This window comes from Xenia sp. Carnegie-2017, unplaced genomic scaffold (assembly GCF_021976095.1).
Source record: "Xenia sp. Carnegie-2017 unplaced genomic scaffold, XeniaSp_v1 HiC_scaffold_16, whole genome shotgun sequence".
Classification (NCBI taxonomy): Eukaryota; Metazoa; Cnidaria; class Anthozoa; order Malacalcyonacea; family Xeniidae; genus Xenia; species Xenia sp. Carnegie-2017.
The window spans coordinates 1742934-1769893 of record NW_025813469.1 but is presented as its reverse complement, the minus strand read 5'-3'; the positions used below and the strand labels follow the sequence as shown (position 1 = coordinate 1769893).

Sequence of the window (26960 nt, the reverse complement as noted above, 5' to 3'; positions counted from 1 at the left end):
CCAGATGAAGATGGCAAACTACATGATGGCAGTGAACTTGTGATCAATGAGACACCATGGCTGGAGATTGATGGTAGATGTAAACGTGTCCATCCCAAGATACGTCCACAACTTGCATACTATTGTGGTGCTAAAGAACAAAGAGAGGCTGATCTGGACCACTTTTCTCAACCAATTGGTCAACCGTTTGGACAACATGAAGATTTAACGGATCGCTTAAAGAACATCTTACGTTCCTATCCTGCAGACGTTGGAATATTGAAAGAACTTCTTCAAAACGCGGACGACGCTAAAGCCAGTGAAATTCATTTTGTTTTTGATCCTCGTAATCACAAGAGTGAACGCGTGTTCTCAGACAAATGGAAAGATCTTCATGGTCCTGCAATATGTGTTTACAATGATAAGCCTTTTACCAAGGATGATATATTGGGTATTCAGAAACTTGGTATTGGAAGCAAAGTAGACGATCCTCTGAAAACAGGTCAATATGGTATTGGGTTTAATGCAGTTTATCATCTCACCGATTGTCCGTACTTTATTTCAAACGATGAAGTAATTTGTGTTTCTGACCCACACAGATGGTACGTCCCCAATGCAACGCAAGAACATCCTGGAAGACTTTTCAACAATCTCAAGAAACGTTTAGAAAAATTACGATGATGTTTTTCCTGTCTTCTGGGTGATCTTTTGATCTTAAAGGAAGTACGATGTTTCGATTACCATTACGAACTAAAGAGCAATCCAAGATCTCTACTAAACTTTGGAGCACAAGCGCCGTGACAAAGTTGTTTGAGAGTTTTCGTCTATCTGCAAAAGATATGTTGCTGTTCTTGAATAACGTTACAAAGATTTCGATATCAGAATTGAAGAATGGAAAACTCGAAACTTATACAGTGAAGTGTGAAGTATCTGATTTAAGTAAACGATCTCAGTTTCACGAGGCAATCAAGACTTGCAGTAGACTACCAACTCGTCAATTGTGTGAAATGCAAAGTTTTCATTACGTAATGAAAATATCTGATTCATTGAATGTAAAGAAGGATTGGTTAATTGCACAGAGTTTGGGCTATTTAGATTTTGATAAAACGTCAACGATTCCTGAGGGCCAAGGCAAGGGCTTGCTACCTCGTGCAGGTGTTGCTATCCACTTATCGAACTCTGACGCTCCATTTCGGCATTCTATATTTTGTACGTTACCATTGCCAGTTTCGTCAAAATTTCCTGCACATATCAATGGTCACTTTGCTCTTGACTCTGCTCGTAGAAATGTTTGGCATGACCCCAGGAGTGGCGATTTTCGGATGCTTTGGAACAATTTCATGAAACGTCATGTAATCCCTCCGTTGTATGCATTAGCAATGACACTCGCGAGGAACCATATTGAAGGCTATCATCACGAGTCCGATTGTATGGGAAATTTTTCATCACCGAAAGATGCAGAGAACGGTTTGAAATGGTATCATAAATTATTTCCACCAATTTCAGAGCTTGATGCTGAATGGAAACCAGTTGCTGAAGTGGTTTACAAATATTTGTTGCCAAATCACGCCATTTTACCAATTGCTTTGTCAGTTCCAAATTGGAGAAAGTCACCTCGTGAATGTTTGTCAGCAGGATCTTCAGAAGATGACATTGCCCCGGTGAAAGTAAATTGGCATACACCAGCAAAGGCGTATTTTTGTACTTCTGATATATCGTTCCCGCTTGCAAAATTACTTTTGCAAATCAAATTTCCTCTTCTTTCACACACTCCTTATGAAGTGCACAAAAGTTTCAAAGAAGTTGGAAAGTTGCAAGACGTAAGTCCTGAAGCTGTGATTCAATTTCTAAGGCATCAAGTTGAAATCGTCAATCAGTTACCCAAGGCTGTGGAACAGACTTTGTTTCGAGAAGAAAAAAATGTTTATGAAATTACACGCTATTGTGCTCAAGCAAGTCAAAATGGAGATGGATATTTTGAAAATCTTCACGGACTTCCTTTGCTTCTCACGAAAGATGGCTTCCTTCGTTGTTTTGATCAGAATATGCCGGTTTTTTGCAGCAAGTTCAGCGACCTCGTATCTTTTCAGTCCAATCTGTTTGTGACCAGTTTACTGCAAAGCTTTTACTCAACTTATCTAAACAAATGTCATGACGTGTTACACGAGTTTCATTTGTCAGACCTTGCTCAATATCTTGAAAGGCTTTATCCGTCTTCTTGGATCCATTCTATCGTGCATCAGCCATGGAAACCAGATGAAAGCAACAACGAACATCCTAAAAAAGAATGGCTGGTGTTGCTTTGGAAATTTATTGTTAACGAAATCAGAGATAAAAGGGTTTCGAATAAAGTAAATTGTCATATTCTTGAATGCATAAGAAATTGGCACATCATTCCAACGACAAATTGTTGTCTTGCTCCTCTTTCTCAAGGAAAAACCGTTTTGAATGTAAACAGTGAGCTCAGTCATGATTCATTCTCAGACAGCGTCATACGAAGTATTTTAGTAAAGCTGGGTTGTCCACAGCTCGATAAATCCATAATTGATTCAGTGTTTACAACGCGAGAAAAACGAATCGTTGCTGTTTGCCGACATTATCTTGCTCTAGTTCAATCGACAAAAGATGTACTTGGACTATTGTCTACATATGTTAATAAAAGCAATAAAATCCCGTTAAGGCATGATGAAATTGAACGATTGCTTGTATTTTTTCAAACCGGTTTACATACTTTGCATACCTCAACTCTACGTAACCTTCCATTCTACCAGACCATCCATGGAGCATACACCTGCCTTTCAGGAAATCATACAGTGTTTGAAATACCCGAAGATTTTCCTAAAGATGATCTTGATGTCTTATCGCAGGTAGCGCACATTATTACTTTACAATCCGCTCCAAAGTTAGGAGAATTGTACCGATATATTGGTGTAAAGACGGCTTCATCTGTAGAATTTTACCGTGATATCGTGTTAAAGCATTTCCGATATTTGACTGAACAAGGAAGAATTAACCATTTGAGATTTATAAAAGAACGTCTTATTTACGGCAATAGTGGGAAAATGTTATTGGCGTTCTTAAAAACGTTACCATTGATTCCGGACCGCAAAGGTGTTTTACATCTAGCAAATTATTTCTACGAACCAGACAACATAGTTTTCAAGAATTTTGTTCCTGAAGACAGATTTCCCCCCAGTTCGTTTCATTTACTAGAATGGAGAAATTTCCTTGTGGATATTGGCTTGCAGAACGTGGTTACTAAAGAACATTTTGCTAGTTACGCCAACCAGTTGCAAGAAAGAGCTCGCAATGTGTCAGATCGAACTTCGCTTGAGGGAGTGGAAATTCTTGGAAAGTCAAACATTCTTGTTTCACATTTATTTCAAAATAAAAGTTTGCATGAGCCACATTTTCTCTCCAACATCTCTAACATCAGTTTTGTTGCTACTGCAGTTACACCAAAGGTATATCTTGATATGTGTCCAGCACACATCCAAACCATTTTGACATGTTACAATCGTTCCGTACCTCAACACCATTCATTGTTAACTTGGTCAAGTGCATCGGTTATTGCATCGTCGGCATTACCTCATGGTCATAATAATGTGGCAAAGAATCTTGGTGTGTGTTCCAATCCTCCTTATGAATTTGTTGTGTCTCATCTCAAGAATGTTTCTGGTCGCTTTTCAAGTTCAACAAATAAGGAAATACCGGAGACTTTGTTCAACCCTCTGGAAGATGTGATGACAAATATCTATAGCTTTTTCAAGGATTTATGTCCTGAACCTTGGAAGCACTCCACTGACGATTTCAAACGTTGCTGCAATGCTCTTCGTGATTTTTCAGTGATTTTAGTAGACAAGAACACGTTTGTGCGCGGTAACCAGCTTGCTTTCGAGCATGTTTGGCACGATCTTAAACCCTATTTGTTTAAAGTTCCACGTCACCTGCAGTATTTCGAGCATTTTTTAAAAGGTCTTGGAGCTGAAGAAAGTCCTTCACCTCACCAGTATGTATCAGTTCTTCGAACGATTAAGATGAGTTGCGGGGAAAATAAAATGCACCCGAATGAGAATTCAGCTGCAATCTCTTCCACTAAAGGCTTGTTTATTCGTTTGAAGAGGCTTCAAAATAAAAGTGTTGTCAATCCTCTTGCTAATGTAGAAGATCTTTGCTTGCCAACAGAAGGCAAATATCTGTTACGATCCACCACACTTTTCGTAAATGACACCATGGAAAGAAAGGAGCGACTCCTTGATTTTTCTAGAGAACTGCTTATTGATTTGACCATGAAAGATCATGAAAGTCCTGTGAAATTGGTTCAACTCCTTCCTCGTCATTTGCAAGTTAAGAAATTAAGTTACGTTGTAAAAGAAGAATTAAGTCCTGCATGTGCAGACAGAACCTGCGTCCTTGATAGTTGTGACTTTATGAATCATTACCGACAACTTCTAGTTTCACGAGAGTTTAGTGAAGAGCTCATACGGCTTTATAAATACCAGCAAGAGAAAGATAAGATACCTCCAAAAGTGGAAATGGAACTGAGAAAGTTGGAAAGCAGCGTGGAAGTTGTGTGTATGCAGAATATTGCTTTACGTCTTATGAAGGTACAGACGAATGAGGTGATTACTGGAAGCGATTCAGATGTGTCCTGTTTCTGTCAACCGAACGAATGTGGATTTCGTATTCTTATCAAACATGGTGGTGACGCCAATTCAAGTGTATTGCACGAACGATTAAGCTCATTTGTATCTTCCATCACTGGTAATTATTTGGAAGAAAAAAATTGGCGTTTTCTTATGATGCTTCTTGATGCCCGCAGTGTCAGTGACCTCTCAAGAACATTGGACGATGCACGCATACCGCGTACTATCTCTGCACTTTCTAGTCTTCCACCGCTTGGAAATGTAATTCCTGTGGAACTTCACTATCTTTTGAAGAATGATGTGAGGTTTGTTTTGCGTGAAGGCGAATTTGTTGGTTATGAGGTACAAGATGAGAGCGAGTTGAACGATTCTGTTTATATATTCGCAAAGATTATTGAACAGTCACAGCAAGGTAAGGAATCCAAAATCCTTTTTATAAAGTAGTTGACTTGGGCTTTTTTGTATCCTATAATCCAAATATTTGAGGCAGACTTGAGCTAGATTAAATTGAAAATATAGCTCTTAAACGTATAATTGCGTTTTCTTTATTACGCCAGGAAAATTGCGATAAAACTGGAAACATCTTCGTTTTCAGTCAGTATTTTGAACGTACTTTTCATCAATCGTTCTATATGTGAAAATGAGGCTATTGGTATTGTTTTTCTTGAACTTGTTATTCTTCTAAAGTATTGGACTAAGTCTTCAATAAACATATTTGTTGTTTTTATTTAGTTTTTGTAAACTGTCATATTTAGGTGATGGAAGGCTACAGTTAAATAGTAAGTATAAAATTGATATTGGAAATGACGAACCAATTGAAGTCAGCAAATTGAAGCTTTTCAAGTTTGATCGTGAACAACTGGAGAGTACAAATGACCATGAGCAGGAAAATGTTGATCGACCCACTAGAAATGTTGAAATGGAGATTATGCTTTATGAAAATTTGTCAGGAGAATCTTTTGATAACACAGCAAATGAAACTAAATCAAATATTACATTGGAAGAAGCTAAAAAAGAAGTAAGATGAATAAAATTGTAATGAATGGAAAATCATACATCTCCCCTTTTGGAGATGACGTACACTCTTTCTTGGCATTATAATTACCGGTAGATTTTAAAATCACATTTCTGAAGTGATTATTTTCTTAACTAGGTTGCAGAAGCTCTTGCCGAAATATGGAAACTACCAGAATCGGAGAGGAGAACAGCCATCAAACGTCTGATCCGGCAATGGCATCCTGACAAGAATCCTGATCGCAAAGATTTGGCTACTCAGGTTACACAATTCTTACTGAATGAAGTAGAACGTTTGGAAAAGGGAGGAATTCCTGGCTATCAGGGGCCTGAGGCTGAAAACTCTCATCATGGCCCACAATACCCTCCCCCACCTCGTCCATCGGATGGATATTGGGATGGGTTCTTTGAACGAGAGAGCGAAAGGTCAAGGAAACGTGAGAGATGGAGGTCAACTGGTGATGATGAATATGAACCATCTAATCTTGCCGAGGCAAAAGTTTGGATGCAACAGTCTGAAATTGATTTAAATGCAGCTAGAGTTCTATCTACCAACGAAGAAGAGACATTTTTTGCTCTGTCCTGTTTCCATTCTCAACAAGCTGTGGAGAAAGCATTAAAAGCTCTTATGTTCTTCAAAGGTCGCCTAAAACGAAGTGATTTAGAAGTTCACGATGTTATGGGAATGGCTTATCGTGCTGCACAGATCAACGCACAATTTAATGAGATGCCCTTTTTGGTTATGGTTTTTCAGAATCGAAGGTTTTACATCAACACACGCTATCCTCAGTACAGAAGATGGGTTATTTCAACTCTTCCTACAGCCATGTTCACTGAATCAGATGCCAACGAAGCATTATCAAATGCTGAAGAAGTCTTATCTCTTGTTAAGCACGTCATAAGAAATGAATGATTTTTATTAATTTTGTATTCACTATAACGAATTTTCTGATGAGTTTGATTTCGAACAATTTGAACACATAGTTTTGAACATTATTTGCCTACTTAGGCATGTATTATTAATTGTCACTTTTGCTGTTTTTGTTTTTTACCTTTTAAATTTAAGTGTTCCTAGAACTGATAATTTTTATGACGCGAATAGATATTCTACAGGATCTGTAGCCTGAAGTGACAAACAAATTTGTACGAAAATGACTCTCTCTACGATGCCTATAAAATTAAAGTCATTTGAAAGTTAATAGTTTCCTCAGGCACACATGATGTTTAAATTCTTATTCATTCATCTTATTGTTCACTCTTTAGTTTTTACTGAGTACACTAACGTAAACTAAGACAGTGAGACTGACTAAAAATTACAAATCACTCACAAAGACTCAAATGTCAAGTATAAAAGCATAAAGTGAATACTAGCAAGAAAAAGAGAAAACAGTTTTCTCTAAGAATTTCTGATCCTACTTGTTTCTATCATAACATTTCAAATATGGCAAACACTTTGATTAACTTACTTTATTTCATTTTCTTATACATATGTTGTGTTTTAGATTCATCAGTGGCTAATGGCAATGAACAGTCAACCAAAGAAACTAATACTGCTGGTATGGATTAAAAATAAGTTTGCTTTTATTTGTGTGATGTAGTCATTGTTTGTCAGGCTTATAATCACACTTTATCAATGAAAACGTCAGAGAAGTTTGTGAGAAGTCTTGAGCATGTGCAAACCCTCAACCTATGCATAAGCTGGTGCTAAGACAGTGAACATCTTTGATTTCTTAAATCAACAATTGAAGCGCATGCTTGTACACATTCCATGGAGAGTAAATACCAATGTACTTTGCTTCATCTCTGTAAAGGTTTACCTACAGTGCTTCTTCACAATATGACACAAAAGCTTATAAGGATGCAGGTTACAGGTAAGGAAAGATATTTCTATGCTGTAATTGTGTTCTAATGTTTCAATGCAACATGTTTTTGGTAGTTTCGTATGTTGTGTTCTTTTGTGTAATTTAGCTATAACGACCTCCTTTAACAGATATTTTAAAAAACATTTTGCTGAGGTATCCTGATGGTGGACAAATACTTAAGGTAACAAAATATCACTGAATGATGACCACTTTTAATTACTAGCTTTATGAGTGATTATTTTTTTATTCTCATTGTCTACTTATACTAGAATTCTAAAAGATCTAAAATATTAATTGTGATTTGAAATGTTTGAAGGACTATTCCAAGAAAGACTTTATATTCCAAGACCTGATAAATTATAAAAGAATTGATAGATGTCCTACAATTAACACATATTCCAAGAACAGGTACTAATTCTAAAAATTTTTGTTGATATTCCATGTGCTTTCAAGTTCAATAATGGTGAAGAAATTTGATATAATATTATTTGCTTTTAGATTGGAGCTTTTTATTATCATTTTTGCATATCTATATATGTATATTTTAGAATAATTTTGGTTTTGTTTACATAGTCACCTACTTGTCAATATAAGCAGAGGCAAAACCAGAAAGCTAATTTGGGGGGGGTGGATAATGATATTTTCAGCTCTGCCCAACTGATTTGTTTTGAAAGGAATTAAAATTTCCGTGAAGTCTGTCAGAAATGAGTATATGAATATCATCCCCTCCCCAATTAGCATGCTAGCTTTAGAGAGATTTAGAATATTCAACTTTGACTGTGTTAACCTGGCATCTTTGCAAACAGGTTGTTTAACCCATATCTCAGTTATTTATTTAAAACTCTGATTGGAGATTCATTGCTCTTTAACTTTTGCAGTTACATTATCTGTAAATAATCTTTTTTTCATTTCCCGCTCTAGTTCTTTTTGCTGCTTTGGGTCAACGACTTCCTGATCCAATGGCTCAGCAAATATCCATGGTGCTAAATTGTTTGTCTATAACATGTAGAAAGCAGGCCCTGGTGCAGACTGAAATAGAAAAAACATAACCAATGACTAGAATGAATGTTTCCTCTTCAATTGCTTGTATTTACGTTCAAACACTACGAACTATTAAAATAAGAATAATTTCATTACCGTGGCGGCCGCCATTATTTTGATGTAAAAAGCTAACGTTTCTTTATTTCCTTGCAATATTTCTTTCCTTCCTTTGGTCGGCTGCTTGCCTTTCGTGGCCTAAAATTTCATGAGGCATCCTGTTGTAGACTATCGTTTTATTAAAAAACTTATTTATATTTCATGTAAACAAAACCTTACCGCCATGTTTCCTAGTTCGTTACCAATCTCTTTCTCTAGCGCGAATGGAAAATGACTAATGAATATGAAACACTGTACAAGCACATTCTGCGACAGAATCGACACATCCCATGGAAGGTGAGTACGGAAGTACTTTACGTCGTCTCTTTGAAGGCTTACCTGCAGTAATTGTTCTTCACAAATGAAGTGAATTGTGAGAGGATGCCGGTTACAGGTAAGGAAAGATATTTCTATGTGCAAATGTTTCAATACAACGTGTTTTCGATACTTTCGTTTTCTCATACTACAATATACTACTTCGGTACCAAAACATATCTCATATTTTACCCCTCATTTGCAAGTATGAGGGGTATTCTCTTGGAAAACTATCGATAAGATTAATTTTCCAAGAAATTCAATAAGGATTTGGCTGTAAAAGTTGGGTCACAAGCGTGAAATTGTGGGCCATTTTGCCATGTAATTATTTCCGTATTAAAACATGTTCAAACGCATCTATTCGCCAAATATATCAAATCAACTTTGAGGAAAAGATTTTGAAATCTTTGCCATTGAAACTACTTGTAATATCCTTCTTAGTCCAAAGGTCAATAAATTTAAAGACGTTGAAATCTTCAAATGAACAGTGATGTTGATGTACTAATGTTTTTTATGCAGACAAAATATTTGACATACTGTAGCACAAAGCAGTTATGCGTCTGCCGATTCGTTTTTGGGACTGTATGCTATCCAATTTGTATGCGCAGTCGACACACAATTTTCAATGTTGCTTATAACTATTCCAATATGACTATTCTACATAACAAAGAAAAATTTCACGCTTTTACATTCACAGACAGCGACAGAAGGATTGACTTTTCAACGTGTCACAGCTATATAAACATAAGTTCTATTTCCGTTCTTTCATTAGTTTCTAGTATCAAATAACATAATTTTGTAAAAGCACTATTGCTAATGCGCATTTAATATACACGACGACTTTTTAAAATAGACATGTTTCGACATCTCATGATGCCATCTTCAGTATGAGTGAGATAATAAGTGATAAAAGGTTTATATAAAAGTAATATGATACATAAATTACAACAATAAAAAGGAAATAAGATAAATTAATGGAGAGCGTCCGAGCGTATTATAAACTAAATATTGTATTAAATTTAAAAACTTGAACATTGAGGTCAGGGTTAGTTTTGTTAATGTGGAGTGCTTTTTGATTTTAAGGGAGAATGAGGTGTAGGCAGTGTCTATGATTTTGAAGCAAGAGGGTAAATAGTTGGTTTTACATGACCTAATATTCACTCACAACCCCAGGTTCAGTATAAACAGGACAGACCTCACACAACTGTTTTTAACAGCAACAGCACAGACGCATTTTTTATTTAATGGAAAATTTTATGACCAGACGGACGGTGTTGCGATGGGCTCTCCCTTAGCTCCCATACTTGCTAACATTTTCATGGGCTCACATAAACGAAACTGGCTAAACAACTACAACGACACTAAACCACTATTTTACCGCAGATACGTTGACGATATTTTTTGTGTTTTTACTAACGAAACTGAGGCCATGAAGTTTTATAATTACATTAACACACAGCACGCAAACATTAGATTTTCATTTGAAACTGAACAACAAGATCAACTGCCATTTCTTGACATTTTACTAACAAAATCTCACGACAGCTGTACAACATCTACATACCACAAACCAACATACACAGGACTTCTGACGAACTATTTTAGTTTCACACCACTTTCATACAAAACCGGACTTATACGCACACTAATCGACAGAGCATACAAACTTAACAATACGAAAAATGGCTTTCAACGAGACATAAAAAACATCACACCACTCTTTTACGAAACCCTTTCCCACTTCACTTTATTAACAGAACCGTAAAACGATATCTTGACAACAAACAAAGCAACAACCTCAAACTAGACACCGAAACTCCTGACACGACGATCACAACCAATACAAATGAAAATTCTAAAATAACAACTCTATACTTCAAACTACCATACATCGGACATTACTCACGACACACACAACGCAGACTTAAAAACATTATGAAACGCATCTGTACAGGTATTGACATTCGACTAATTTTCGCATCATTCAAAATCAAAAACCTTTTCTCATTCAAAGACCCAATCCCTGATTCAATTAAATCTATGGTGGTATATGAATTCAATTGCGCGGGATGTAATTCCCGATACATTGGCGAAACTTCGCGCCATTTATCCTCCAGAATCAGGGAACATACCACAACAGACAAAAACTCTCATATCTACGGACACCTTCTTAAATCTCACTCATGTAAAACCAACTATTCACCCTCTTGCTTCAAAATCATCGACACTGCCGACACCTCACTCTCCCTTAAAATCAAAGAAGCACTCCACATTAACAAAACTAACCCTGACCTTAATGTTCAAGTTTTTAAATTTAATACAATATTTAGTTTATAATGAGCTCGGACGCTCTCCATTAATTTATCTTATTTCCTTTTATTGTTGTAATTTCTGTATCATATTACTTTTATATAAACCTTGTATCACTTATTATCTCACTCATACTGAAGATGGCATCATGAGATGTCGAAACATGTCTATTCTAAAAAAAGTTGTCGTGTATATTAAATGCGTATCAAATAACAATTATCTATTACTTATTTACATATTTACAGATACGTTGTACTAGTGCTTTTTTGCATTTTGTAAATTTAAGTTGTTGGATTTGTTGGGTGTGGTTCATTGCATGGGATGGTCTGGATGGAGTTGTAATTGAGTCATGATATATTTTTAGGTAGATTTTTTGGTCAGGAACGACCTCCATTGACAGATATTTTAAAAAACATTTTGCTGAGGTATCCTGATGGTGGACAAATACTTAAGGTAACAAAATATCACTGAATGATGACCACTTTTAATTACTAGCTTTATGAGTGATTATTTTTTCTTATACTCATTGTCGACTTACACTAGAACTTTATAAAATCTGAAATATTGACTGTGAGTTGAAATGTTTGAAGGAATATTGCAACAATAACTTGATATTCCAAGAAAAGGTAGACGTTTAAACTACTGGTAGTCATTCCAATAATTAGTAGATATTCTAAGAAATCCCCAGATGTACGTGCAACCTTATCATAATCAACGCATTTTTTAAGAAGTCATTTAGCACGTAGTTATTATGTTTTCGAAATATTTCTATCTTTTTGCCGATTTTCTAAAGAAAACAAAACAAAAACGCTGATCTTCGTAGACAATATGCTTTGTACACGGACATTAAATGCAATTCCTCGACGCTCTTAATATTTACAAAGGCAATTAGTTACCATCAACAGCTTCTTTCTAATATCCTGTGACACAGACGTCAATTGAACGTTATTTGAGGATGACTGTATTCATGTATTATGCCATGCCTGGCTAATTTTGTTCATGAACAATTTCACTTTCAAAAGAAATCAGCCTGCCATTGCAGAATGAATGAATATGCGTTCTTGTGTACAACGCGCGAAGAAATTAAATTCAAAGAAACTTCATTATAACACCATCGGTTATTGCCCTTTGAATGTGACGTGCACCCCCCTTGAAAGCCCTTCTAACTCTGGTCTTGTTTGTTTCAGGAACTAATTCAAAATGCTGATGATGCGGGTGCAAGAGATGTGAAGATTTTATTTGATGCAAGCTCATTTGGCACGTCATCTTTGGTTTCACAAAACTTAGAATTATTTCAGGGATCTGCATTATATTTCTTCAATAATGCACTGTTTACTGAAGATGACTGGACGGGCCTTCAGCGTCTCATGCGTAGTAACAAGAAAGATAATCCTTTGAAAGTGGGTCGGTTTGGAATTGGATTTAATTCTGTTTACCACATTACAGGTATGAGCTAACAATTTACCACATCACACATAACACAAACGTGTAACGATACTCCCAGGTTCAAACCATTTACTTTAATACTGAGTTTATTAGAAATCCATTGTTTATGTGTAAGAACAAAAATATTTCCGTAACAGCCGTGTAAAAAGTTTGGCTGGCGTTGCTTCATAGTAATAACAATTGCTTGGAACAGCATGAGAATGATTAATTGAATGTAAAGAGGAATCTCGCCTTACCGTTGATGCCGTCATCTCAGTGGTGCACGTTAGTGGTGTGTGTGTGTGTCTGTTTGTGTGTGTAGGTGTGATCACCCTGCCTTTGTTAAATGTGAATAAAAGTCTTTCAGAAACTGAATAAGAACGAGAAAATTGGTTTGCAAAGTGTCTATCAAATTATTAAAATTTGTTTATGTCACAAGCAATTATTTCTCATTTTATGTCGGATACCAAATTTCTTTTTCATTATGGCTGTTTAGATCTTCCCAGCATTGCGAGTGGCAACACAATTGCCTTCCTAGATCCACACGAGAAGTATTTTGTACGTGGTGAACCTGGGCAAGCATTTTCTTTGGAAGATCCATTACTTGACGAACATTTTGACCAATTTCATCCATTTCACAAAATTTTGGAGTGCGATCTAAGTCAAGGTATTCACCATTTTAATGGGACGCTATTTCGATTTCCTTTACGAACTCAACCATCGGAGCTGTCTCAAAAGATATATACCAAAGAAATGGTTATGTCTCTTTTTGAGTCTTTTCGAAATGAAGCTCATGCTATACTTCTCTTTCTGAAAAACATTGAATCCATAAGTTTTTATGAACGGGAAAATCATGGCGAGACCTTCCATCTTTTTACTGCTAAAATATCTGAAGAGTCAAAAAATGAAGTAAGAAAAAGTAGACTGAAACTGATTCAGGATATCTCTGTCGACTGGAATTTTGCTGTGAGAATGACTTTTCATCGCATGAAAATTGAAATACACTGTCGTGATAAAGAAATTGAAATAAAAGAATGGTTTTTGGCAAATCAAGTCGGCACCAGCGATGAGCAACTTATTGAGCTTGCAAAGAATTTAAAGCTACTACCTTGGATTGGCATCGCTTTTCCTGTAGATATCAAAAACAACGACTTATCTTTTCTTGGAAGAATTTTCTGTTTTCTACCTCTTCCACCCGAATCAAGAACAGGTTTGCCAGTTCAAGTAAACGGTTTCTTTGGACTTACTGACAACAGAAGAGCTTTGAAATGGCCCGGACCTGATTGCCTAAACGACGAAACAGCCCAATGGAACCAGCTTCTTCTGAAAGACATTGGAAGTCATGTTTATGCTAGTCTTATTGTGAACATTGTGAGAGATTGCCATGGAAAAGATTTGCCAGAATTGACCGCCAAGATTGTATATGCCTCTTTGCCCGTGCTTGGTGATGTCCGACCTGAATGGAAGTGTATCATACAACCATTACTTTGTTCAGTTTTAGTCAAGAAGATATTTTTTACCATGCCAATAAATGGGCATCGTTGGGTGGATCTTGGAGAAGCTGTACTCGACCGTTTGAATGTTAGGGAAGAAATGAAAGAGGCTGTTTTGTTTACATTACTCAGCGCTGGAGAACCTGTCATTACAGTACCTCAACATGTACTTCAAGTAATCGATGAATTCCATGAAAAATGTGGTTGGCAAAGCCTTAAAAGTGTCACCTCAGAGTATTTGTGCAACGTGCTACGTTCGCATTCTCAATTTCATGGCAATGAGATAAGTTTTGAAAAGAAATTGCTTTTATTGGAGTATGTGTTGTTAAATATTCCTGATAACATTAAAGATCTTTGTGATGTAGCTCTGCTTCCATTGGAAGATGGAAATTTCCTGACTTTCTCGCGTACAAACGTTGACAAAATCTTCATTTCATCTCATCGCCATAGTGCCGATCTCCTACCAAATATGAAGCACCGCCTTTTATTGAGTAGTCTTCCCCGTGAAGTGAAGATAAAACTTGATGAAGTTGGTAGATCTCAATACACCAAATTACGTCATCCTACTCCCAAAGACATCAAGCATTTACTGTGGCAAAACTTTCCCCTTGATTGGGCAAACGACTCTGATAGCAAACCAGAATCTGTCTATTGGGATCCAGAGATTGAAGGGCAACCCACACGATCTTGGTTAGAACTGGTATGGAAGTGGATTAACGATAATTATCCTGATCGTCTTAACGAGTTTCAAGAAATGTACCTTATTCCTGTGACATGGACTGTTCCATGCAAAATGGCAAAGCTGTCTTACCATTCATCCATCATTCTTGATAAACATCCTTCGTGTTTCAATACACTCTCTAATAAAGTTAGCGATCTTTTAAAACGTTCAGGTTGTATTGTGGTGCAAGAATTACCATCTTTTGTGAAACATAATCAACTTCTACAATATGTATCTCTACCTACACCCAACGGGATCCTGGAAGTTATGCATCGTGTTGGAAAAAAAGTAATTGATCAACTTTCTATGATGTCAAATGAAATCAAAGACGAAATCTGTTCCGTATTTTCTAAGCTGGATAATATTGAAACGACTCAAGCATCATTCATTCGGTCTTTACCCATATTCCAAGCACTAGATGGAAGCAGCTATCTCTCCTGCATTGACTCGAACGGACAATTTCACTTGGTTGCGCCTCCCAATCTGTTGTTGCCTGAGACTTTTCATTTTATCAATCGAGAAAAAATTATATCATCTTCAAAGATAGAGAGTTATAGTCTTTTTTTGAAACTTGGCGTGAAGGTTGAAAGTAATGCAAGTTTACTCATGCATCACTTGGAAACTTTTTTGGATTCTGACTCGAGTGATGATTATAAAGATGACGTGGTACTTTGGATTTTACAGAAAATTGAGATGCTGATACAGGAAACACCTGCATTCCTAGAATTTATTCGTAGAGTACATTCCATTCCAACGGCAAGCGGACGAAGGATGCCATCAAGCTCACTTTTTGACCATTCTGACAGCATTTTAATAAGGTTGTTTTCCAACGATCAAAGCGTCTTTCCAACAGATCATTTCTCACATATAGTCAACAAACGCAAACAGGAACTTAAAATTCGACGCCGAGATGATTTAAAACCTGATGATATTTTGGGTTTACTGAGAAAGGCTCTTCGATTTCTTCGGATCAAGGTCTGGCGCTTGTTGAACTTTTCAATCAGCATTTACTTCTTTTAAAGCAATTGACCGCCGACGGTAGGCAGTTGAAAAATGTTTTAAGTGGGTTACCATGGCTACCTCGCGTACTTGATCGTACTAATACGTACCCAGACTTTATGCCCTGGTACTATGGTGATACAGTGTGTTGTCCAAACACAATGTTGCCCGATTCGTGGTCCTTTTGGTTGGTGCAACGGTTCCTATTTTAAGGAGCGACTCGTTTCAAGTGAAGTTAGAGGTATTGGTGATTTTCTTTTATTTCCAGTTGAGTTTTTAAGTATTCTTAAAATAGATGTTAAACAAGATAAACGGTTGTCTCTAGAACTTTCAGTAGGGAATGTTTGTTTTTACATCCAGTAGTGCTTCATTGATATTTTTGAAAGTGAATTTCTTTTCAATAGAAACTAGTCAGGCACAACTGATTATATAAATATACACCTTCCCTTTCCTCCTTAATTAACGTTCTGGGGACGGCTCTGAACAAGAGGGAATATAAACTTCATCAATAAAATGAAGGTTAATTTTTATGAGAAGTATTGTTCTAAAAACATCAGCCTACTTGACATGCGTGTTGTTGTTTTAGTTATTTAAAATCTGTGCATTACTTTATAGATCTCGTGGGTGTTCACACAAAAGTTCAACAAAGTTTATGGAATAATATTTTCCAGCAATTAAAAATTGCAGTCCATTCTTGGTTTAATGAGGAAACAACCCCAGTTGAAGTCGCCAACTTTCAAGAAATGATTAAAAGTGAGTATAAATGTTATGACTTCCTAGAAAAATTTGTATTTAGTATACACCTCTTTTGTACAAAAACCTTTTTTAGCAATGATTATTCTCTATTTATAACCTTATATATTCCATTAGATATTTACTTAGTCATCTCAAAGTTATCCACGGATATGGTGGCGAAGTCCTTGAAAACCCATTCTCTTGTACAGTGGGTGTGGCATGGAAATGGCTTTACAGCACCAGAAAATGTAGCATTTGAATCGCCCTTCCCCATGAATATCGATCTTCATCCTTACTTGTTCTGCCTTCCAAGCGATTTATTTGTTGTGAAAAAATTCTTAGTTTCCCATGGAGCAAAGCTCAGTTTTGACGTTAAAGATTTGCTAAATTGGATGCAAAATATCAAGAAGAGACATGACAGCTCTGAAAATGTACCGCATGATGAGGTGATGCACGACTTAGATCAATGTCGCACTGTATTGGAATGGATAGCAAGGCACAATGCTGTATTATCAGAGGATCTACGTAGGAAACTTCTTGTTCCTGTTCAGACAAAGCCTGGTAAATTAAGACTTGAACTGTGTCATACATGCACTTACTGCGACCGTGAGTTCTTAAGACGAGGTGTCTCCGAATATCAATTTTCTATTAAATCTCACTTGATTCATAAAGCTATCCCCGATGATTTGGCATGTCGTCTCAAAGTTCCACGTCTGTCTAATTGTCTTGCTGGGACGAAAACAATTGGTATAAATTTTGAAGAAGCTGGTCAGTACGAACCGCTGACTACACGCTTACGAAATATCCTACAGCAGTATAAAGAAGGTGTCGCCATTTTCAAAGAGCTTATACAAAATGCAGATGATGCTCGAGCGACGAAGGTTTACTTTGTTATCGACTGGCGAAATAATCCTTGTGAGACTTTACTTTCAGATCAACTATCACCTTGCCAAGGTCCTGCTTTGTATGCTTATAATGATGCCATGTTTTCGGATGAAGATTTTGGCAACATAAATAAACTTGCTGGTGAAACAAAGAAAGAAGATTTGGAGAAAGTCGGTCGTTTTGGTTTAGGCTTTAACTCTGTTTATCATCTTACTGACGTTCCGAGTTTTGTTAGTGGCGAAAATCTTGTTATTTTTGATCCAAATATGACTCATATTTCCGACTTGATTGACAGAAATTCAAGACAAGGTGGATTGATGTTGAGTTTAGCAGACAACAGTCATGTCTTATCTGCATTTCCTGATCAATTCTTACCTTACCATCAAATCTTTGACTGTGACATGAGCGGTGACAATGCATTTTATTTTCCTGGAACGTTGTTCCGTTTCCCATTTCGCACCCAGTTGCAGGCCCGAACAAGTGGCATTTCAAAAGAACCTTATACCCCGCAGAGCATTAAAAATCTCGTCAAATCATTGACAAAGGCCTCCTCAACGCTTCTACTTTTCTCTCAAAACGTTAAGGAAGTTAGGGTCTTTGAAATACAAAAAAATTCCAATCCAAAGTTATCTTTAACTCATCCATTAATCACTGTTACAAAGACAATTGAGAAAACATTGTTTTCAAATTTGAAGAACGGCGAATCCATGTTGAAAAGTTCGTCAGATTGGTTTCGTCAAAACAGATTAAGACAAAAACTTCCAAAGGAAGGTCCAAGGTGTACCATGCTCATCAATATTAATGTTTGCTTTGTAAAAGCTGATTTAAGCGATGTATCAAACCCATCTCAAATGATAGAAAAATGGCTGGTCAACTCCTGCACTGGCTGTAGATCGTCATTTCAAGTTGCACGAAGTGATGAAGGTGTTAGAAACGGTGTAGTTCCAGTCACAGGAGTTGCTACAAAAATAGATCTCTCGAATCGTAGCGATGTTAAGATTCAGTCTGTACCTGGAGAGGTGTATTGCTTTATGCCATTGTCTATAGAGTCTGGTCTTCCAGTTCACGTCAACGGTTCGTTTTCTGTTTATTCCAATCGCCGACGATTGTGGGAGGAAGGCGTTGGTGAAAATCAGCTGTTCAAACCTTTTGAAGCAAGATGGAACGAAGCATTGATGCAAGATTCGTTAGTACAAGCTTATTTTGATTTACTACTGATGCTTCAGTCTTACAATGCAAAACAGTATGAATTTCATTGCCTATGGCCAAATCCAACGAAAGTGCACCACCCCCGAGCCTGGAGGCCATTTCTTCATTCTTTCTTTAACAGGATAATTAATGAAGAGTTAAAGGTATTCCAATGTAGGGGAAAATGGAGAAAGTTTCAAGATTGTCTCATTCTTGATCCAAGACTGAGCAAGCAGAAAGAATGTGTCGCCATCATGAATCAGTTAGGTGAAAATGTTTTATCGATTCCTCCTAATTTCATAGAAGCTTTTCAAAGTTGTGGAAAGGGAGAATTTATCAATAACCATTTTTTAACAGAAGATAAATTCTTGAAGGAATATTTTTTCCCTAACGCATCGCATATTTCAGCAGATTTGAGAAGTTCCGTTCTCGTTCATATTCTTACACGTCGACTGAAAAAACATCGCGATTATGATGATCTTTTGAAAACTGTTCCCTGCTTCAGTTGTTCCAAGGACGGCATGATTCTCCGTACACCTAACGAGCTTGTTCATCCCAAAGGAAAAGCTGCCTGTCTGTTTTATGAACGTGATAAACGATTTCCGTTGGACGATCGACTTCTGGAGAAGGAGCTAGCCATGATGTTGGAAGAACTTGGTATGATTATCGATTTTCTTCCTTGGAGTAGTTTGTGTGAGAGAGCAAAATCAATCTCTGAACAGCGTGATATTGTTAAAATAAATCTGATGATCAAGTTTATGAACGGTATGCCATCTGATGCCTCCATTTCGGAGGAAGATGTTAGAACCTTACGCGAAACTCCTTTTCTCCCAATTCTTTCAAAGCCGAGCGATTATCCGTTCTCGTGGAAATTTGATCATTGCCGTGGAATGCAGTTTGCTGAAGCTAATTGTCTTCATTTGGAAAAGTTTAAGTATCTTGGTGGCACCAAATTTCTTATTTTAGATGAGTCGTCAAAAAGTGTATGCGCGCCAAATCTGTCTTTGAAAAAGATTCTCCGAGTTTCATCAAAAAAGCCAAACATTTCTGATGTTATTGAGCAACTTGATAGGATAATTATGTATACGATCCATCTCGCTGATGAACAAAAAGAAAAATTATGTTTTACAATCTATGAGTATTTTCAGAGTGTAGTCATTACTAAGAATGGAAGCCAAGATCAAATTTGGCTTCGCGAGCAATTAGAATCTAGATCTTGGCTTTTCGTTAAAGGACAACTGGTGAATGCTGCACAGGTTGCACAAGACTGGAATAAGTATGATGCTTCTCCTTATTTATTTTCTTTACCTTTTGTTTACAAAACTAAGTTCAGAATTCTTGTCAATTGGTATGGAATAAAGAAGAGTTTTTGCAAGGAAGACTTCGTAATGGCCATGAATCGCTTAAGAGAAAATACTGCAAGTAAAAAACTTTCGGACGAAGAAATTGATACTCTCGTTGTGCTTGCTGAAGAACTATTCATTTTATCGGGTGGTCAAAGTAATTATGAATTGCCACTGCCAGATGAAGATGGTAAACTACATGATGGCAGTGAACTTGTAATCAATGAGACACCATGGCTAGAGATTGATGGTAGATGTAAACGTGTCCATCCCAAGATACGTCTACAACTTGCATACTATTGTGGTGCTAAAGAACAAAGAGAGGCTGATCTGGACCACTTTTCTCAACCAATTGGTCAACCGTTTGGACAACATGAAGATTTAACGGATCGCTTAAAGAACATCTTACGTTCCTATCCTGCAGACATTGGAATATTGAAAGAACTTCTTCAAAACGCGGACGACGCTAAAGCCAGTGAAATTCATTTTGTTTTTGATCCTCGCAATCACAAGAGTGAACGTGTGTTCTGAGATAAATGGAAAGATCTTCATGGTCCTGCAATATGTGTTTACAATGATAAGCCTTTTACCAAGGATGATATACTGGGTATTCAGAAACTTGGTATTGGAAGCAAAGTAGACGATCCTCTGAAAACTGGTCAATATGGTATTGGGTTTAATGCAGTTTATCATCTCACCGATTGTCCGTACTTTATTTCAAACGATGAAGTAATTTGTGTTTCTGACCCACATAGATGGTACGTCCCCAATGCAACGCAAGAACATCCCGGGAGACTTTTCAACAATCTCAAGGAAACGTTTAGAAAAAATTATGATGACGTTTTTTCCTGTCTTCTGGGTGATCTTTTTGATCTTAAAGGAAGTACGATGTTTCGATTGCCATTACGAACAAAAGAGCAATCCAAGATCTCTACTAAACTTTGGAGCACAAGCGCCGTGACAAAGTTGTTTGAGAGTTTTCGTCTTTTTGCAAAAGATATGCTGCTGTTCTTGAATAACGTTACGAAGATTTCGATATCAGAATTGAAGAATAGAAAACTCGAAACTTATTCAGTGAAGTGTGAAGTATCTGATTTAAGTAAACGATCTCAGTTTCACGAGGCAATCAAGACTTGCAGTACACTACCAACTCGTCAATTGTGTAGAATGCAAAGTTTTGATTACGTAATGAAAATATCTGATTCATTGAATGTAAAGAAGGATTGGTTAATTGCACAGAGTTTGGGCTATTTAGATTTTGATAAAACGTCAACGATTCCTGAGGGCCAAGGAATGGGCTTGCTACCTCGTGCAGGTGTTGCTATCCACTTATCGAACTCTGACGCTCCATTTCGACATTCTATATTTTGTACGTTACCATTGCCAGTTTCGACAAAATTTCCTGTACATATCAATGGTCACTTTGCTCTTGACTCTGCTCGTAGAAATGTTTGGCATGACCCCAGGAGTTGCGATTTTCGGATGCTTTGGAACAATTTCATGAAACGTCATGTAATCCCTCCACTGTATGCATTAGCCATGACACTTGCGAGGAACCATATTAAAGGCTATCATCATGAGTCCGATTGTATGGGACATTTTCAATCAGCAAAAGATGCAGAAAATGGTTTGAAATGGTATCATAAATTATTTCCACCAATTTCAGACCTTGATGCTGAATGGAAACCAGTTGCTGAAGTGGTTTACAAATATTTGTTGCCAAATCACGCCATTTTACCAATTGCTTTGTCAGTTCCAAATTGGAGAAAGTCTCCTCGTGAATGTTTGTCAGCAGGATCTTCAGAAGATGACATTGCCCCGGTGAAAGTAAATTGGCATACACCAGCAAAGGCGTATTTTTGTACTTCTGATATATCGTTCCCGCTTGCAAAATTACTTTTGCAAATCAAATTTCCTCTTCTTTCACACACTCCTTATGAAGTGCACAAAAGTTTTAAAGAAGTTGGAAAGTTGCAAGACGTAAGTCCTGAAGCTGTGATTGAATTTCTGAGGCATCAAGTTGAAATCGTCAATCAGTTACCCAAGGCTGTGGAACAGACTTTGTTTCGAGAAGAAAAAAATGTTTATGAAATTACACGCTATTGTGCTCAAGCAAGTAAAAATGGAGATGGATATTTTGAAAATCTTCACGGACTTCCTTTGCTTCTCACGAAAGATGGCTTCCTTCGTTGTTTTGATCAGAATATGCCGGTGTTTTGCAGCAAGTTCAGCGACCTCGTATCTTTTCAGTCCAATCTGTTTGTGACCAGTTTACTGGAAAGCTTTTACTCAATTTATCTAAACAAATGTCATGACGTGTTGCGTGAGTTTCATTTGTTAGACCTTGCTCAATATCGTAAAAACATTTATCCGTCTTCTTGGATTCATTCTGTCATGCATCAGCCATGGAAACCAGATGAAAGCAACAACGAACATCCTAAAAAAGAATGGCTGGTGTTGCTTTGGAAATTTATTGTTAACGAAATCAGAGATAAAAGGGTTTCGAATAAAGTAAATTGTCATATTCTTGAATGCATAAGAAATTGGCACATCATTCCAACGACAAATTGTTGTCTTGCTCCTCTTTCTCAAGGAAAAACCGTTTTGAATGTAAACAGTGAGCTCAGTCATGATTCATTCTCAGACAGCGTCATACGAAGTATTTTAGTAAAGCTGGGTTGTCCACAGTTCGATAAATCCATAATTGATTCAGTGTTTACAACGCGAGAAAAACGAATCGTTGCTGTTTGCCGACATTATCTTGCTCTAGTTCAATCGACAAAAGATGTACTTGGACTATTGTCTACATATGTTAATAAAAGCGATGAAATCCTGTTAAGGGATGATGAAATTGAACGATTGCTTGTATTTTTTCAAACCGGTTTACATACTTTGCATACCTCAACTCTACGTAACCTTCCATTCTACCAGACCATCCATGAAGCATACACCTGCCTTTCAGGAAATCAAACAGTGTTTGAGATACCCGAAGATTTTCCTAAAGATGACCTTGATATATTATCGCAGGTAGCACACATTATTACTTTACAATCCGCTCCAAAGTTAAAAGATTTGTACCGATATATTGGTGTAAAGACGGCTTCATCTGTAGAATTTTACCGTGATATCGTGTTCAAGCATTTCCAATATTTGACTGAACAAGGAAGAATCAACCATTTGAGATTTATAAAAGAATGTCTTATTCACAATAAGAGTGGGAAAATGTTATTGGCGCACTTAAAAACGTTACCATTGATTCCGGACCGCAAAGGTGTTTTACATCTAGCAAATTATTTCTACGAACCAGACAACATAGTTTTCAAGAATTTTGTTCCTGAAGACAGATTCCCCCCCAGTCCGTTTAATTTACTAGAATGGAGAAATTTCCTTGTGGATATTGGCTTGCAGAACGTGGTTACTAAAGAACATTTTGCTAGTTACGCCAACCAGTTGCAAGAAAGAGCTCACAATGTGTCAGATCGAACTTCGCTTGAGGGAGTGGAAATTCTTAAAAAATCAAACATTCTTGTTTCACATTTATTTCAAAATACATGTTTGCATGAGCCACATTTTCTCTCCAAAATCTCTAACATCAGTTTTGTTGCTACTGCAGTTACACAAAAGGTATATCTTGATATGTGTCCAGCACACATCCAAACCATTATGACATGTTACAATCGTTCCGTACCTCAACACCATTCATTGTTAACTTGGTCAAGTGCATCGGTTATTGCATCGTCGGCATTCCCTTATGGTCATAATGATGTGGCAAAGAATCTTGGTTTGTGTTCCAATCCTCCTTATGAATTTGTTGTGTCTCATCTCAAGAATGTTTCTGGTCGCTTTTCAAGTTCAACAAATAAGGAAATACCGGAGACTTTGTTCAACCCTCTGGAAGATGTGATGACAAATATCTATAGCTTTTTCAAGGATTTATGTCCTGAACCTTGGAAGCACTCCACTGACGATTTCAAACGTTGCTGCAATGCTCTTCGGGATTTTTCAGTAATTTTAGTAGACAAGAACACGTTTGTGCGCGGTAACCAGCTTGCTTTCGAGCATGTTAGGGAAGATCTTAAACCCTATTTGTTTAAAGTTCCACGTCACCTGCAGTATTTCGAGCATTTTTTAAAAGGTCTTGGAGCTGAAGAACGTCCTTCACCTCAGCAGTATGTATCAGTTCTTCGAATGATTAAGATGAGTTGTGGGAAAATGAAATGCACCCGAATGAGAATTCAGCTGCAATCTCTGCCACTAAAGGCTTGTTTATTTGTATGAAGAGGCTTCAAAATAAAAGTGATGCCAATCCTCTTGCTGATGTAGACGATCTTTACTTGCCAACAGAAGGCAAATATCTGTTACGATCCACCACAGTTTTCGTAAATGACACCATGGAAAGAAAGGAGCGACTCCTTGATTTTTCTAGAGAACTGCTTATTGATTTGACCATGAAAGATCATGAAAGTCCTGAGAAATTGGTTCAACTCCTCCCTCGTCATTTGCAAGCTCGAAAATTAAGCTCTATTGTACAAGAAGAATTAAGTCCTGCATGTGCAGATAGAACCTGCGTCCTTGATAGTTGTGAGTTTATCAATCATTACCGACAACTTCTAGTTTCACGAGAGTTTAGTGAAGAGCTCATACGGCTTTATAAATACCAGCAAGAGAAAGATAAGATACCTCCAAAAGTGGAAATGGAACTGACAAAGTTGGAAAGCAGCGTGGAAGTTGTGTGTATGCAGAATATTGCTTTACGTCTTATGAATGTACAGACGAATGAGGTGATTACTGGAAGCGATTCAGATGTTTCCTGTTTCTGTCAACCGAACGAATGTGGATTTCGTATTCTTATCAAACATGGTGGTGACGCCAATTCAAGTGTATTGCACGAACGATTAAGCTCATTTGTATCTTCCATCACTGGTAATTATTTGGAAGAAAAAAATTGGCGCTATCTTATGATGCTTCTTGGGGCCCGCAGTGTCAGTGACCTCTCAAGAACATTGGACGATGCACGCATACCGCGTACTATCTCTGCACTTTCCAGTCTTCCACCTCTTGGAAATGTTATTCCTTCGGAACTTCACTATCTTTTGAAGAATGACGTTAGGTTTGTTTTGCGTGAAGGCGAATTTGTTGGTTATGAAGTACAAGATGTTAGCGAGGAGAACGATTCTGTTTATATATTCGCAAAGATTATTGAACAGTCACAGCAAGGTAAGGAATCCAAAATCTTTTTTAGAAGGTGGTTGACTTGGGCTTTTTTGTACCCTATAATCCAAATATTTGAGGCAGACTTGTGCTAGATTAAATTGAAAATATAGCTCTTACACGTATAATTGCGTTTTCTTTATTACGCCAGGAAAATTGCGATAAAACTGGAAACATCTTCGTTTTCAGTCAGTATTTTGAACGTACTTTTCATCAATCGTTCTATATGTGAAAATGAGGCTATTGGTATTGTTTTTCTTGAACTTGTTATTCTTCTAAAGTATTGAACTAAGTCTTCAATAAACATATTTGTTGTTTTTATTTAGTTTTTGTAAACTGTCATATTTAGGTGATGGAAGTCTACAGTTAAATAGTAAGTATAAAATTGATATTGGAAATGACGAACCAATTGAAGTCAGCAAATTGAAGATTTTCAAGTTTGATCGTAAACAACTGGAGAGTACAAATGACCATGAGCAGGAAAATGTTGATGATACTAACACAAATATTACATTGGAAGAAGCTAAAAAAGAAGTAAGATGAATAAAATTGTGATGAATAGAAAATCATATTTCTGAAGTGATTATTTTCTTAACTAGGTTGCAGAAGCTCTTGCCGAAACATGGAAACTACCAAAATCGGGGAGGAAAACAGCCATCAAACGTATGATCCGGCAATGGCATCCCGACAAGAATCCTGATCGTAATGAATTGGCTACTCAGGTTACACAATTCTTACTGAATAAAGTAAAATGTTTGGGCGATGGTGAGGATAAAGAATCTTATGCACCTATGGATTTCGATGGTGGACAATCCATCATGGTGAAGATGAATATGAACCTAATCGTGCCGAAGCAAAAGTTTGGATGCAACAGTCTGAAATTGATTTAAATGCAGCTAGAGTTCTATCTATCAACGAAGAAGGCACATTTTTTGCTCTGTCCTGTTTCCATTCTCAACAAGCTGTGGAGAAAGCATTAAAAGCTCTTATGTTCTTTAAAGGTCGCCTAAAGCGAAGTGATTTAGAAGTTCACGATGTTATGGGATTGGCATACCGTGCTGTAGAGATCAACGCACAATTTAATGAGGTGCCAAATTTGGTTATGGCTTTTTACACGCGAAGATTTTACATCAACACACGCTATCCTCAGTACAGAAGATGTGTTATTTCAACTCCTCCTACAGCCATGTTCACTGAATCAGATGCCAACAACGCATTATCAAATGCTGAAAAAGTCTTATCTCTTGTTAAGCATGTCATAAGAAATGAATGATTTTTATTAATTTTGTATTCACTGTAACGAATTTTCTGATGAGTTTGATGTCGAACAATTTGAACACATAGTTTTGAACATTATTTGCCTACTTAGGCATGTATTAATAATTGTCACTTTTGCTGTTTTTGTTTTTTACCTTTTAAATTTAAGTGTTCCTAGAACTGATAATTTTTATGACGCGAATAGATTTTCTACAAAAAGCTTTTATGTCTTAGTCTACAATGGAGATTTGTTCTGCCTGTTTTTTTAGTTACACGTTATTTTATCTACATGTTATTTTTAGAGCTGTGTTTTAAATTAAGATCCTATATGTTGTTTTGGGAGATTTTTCCCTTACGGATAACGCTAATCTTTTCATGTTTCTAAATGATGATCGTCCAGGTTAATAAAGTCATTTTGACTCTGAAGATGACTATCGCTA

The 26960-nt window shown here is 36.9% G+C and overlaps 1 protein-coding gene and 1 pseudogene across 1 annotated transcript; both read left to right on the top strand.

The window, feature by feature from the left end:
* The first annotated feature begins 700 nt into the window (after positions 1-700).
* On the top strand, positions 701-6855 carry LOC124437360 (sacsin-like). Its single transcript, XM_046987336.1, has 3 exons — positions 701-5037; positions 5381-5643; positions 5779-6855. The coding sequence occupies exons 1-3, from the start codon at positions 708-710 to the stop codon at positions 6550-6552; spliced, it is 5367 nt and encodes a 1788-aa protein (XP_046843292.1). The 5' UTR covers positions 701-707; the 3' UTR covers positions 6553-6855.
* A 595-nt stretch (positions 6856-7450) lies between these two features.
* On the top strand, positions 7451-26758 carry LOC124437144 (annotated as a pseudogene).
* Positions 26759-26960: the final 202 nt, after the last annotated feature.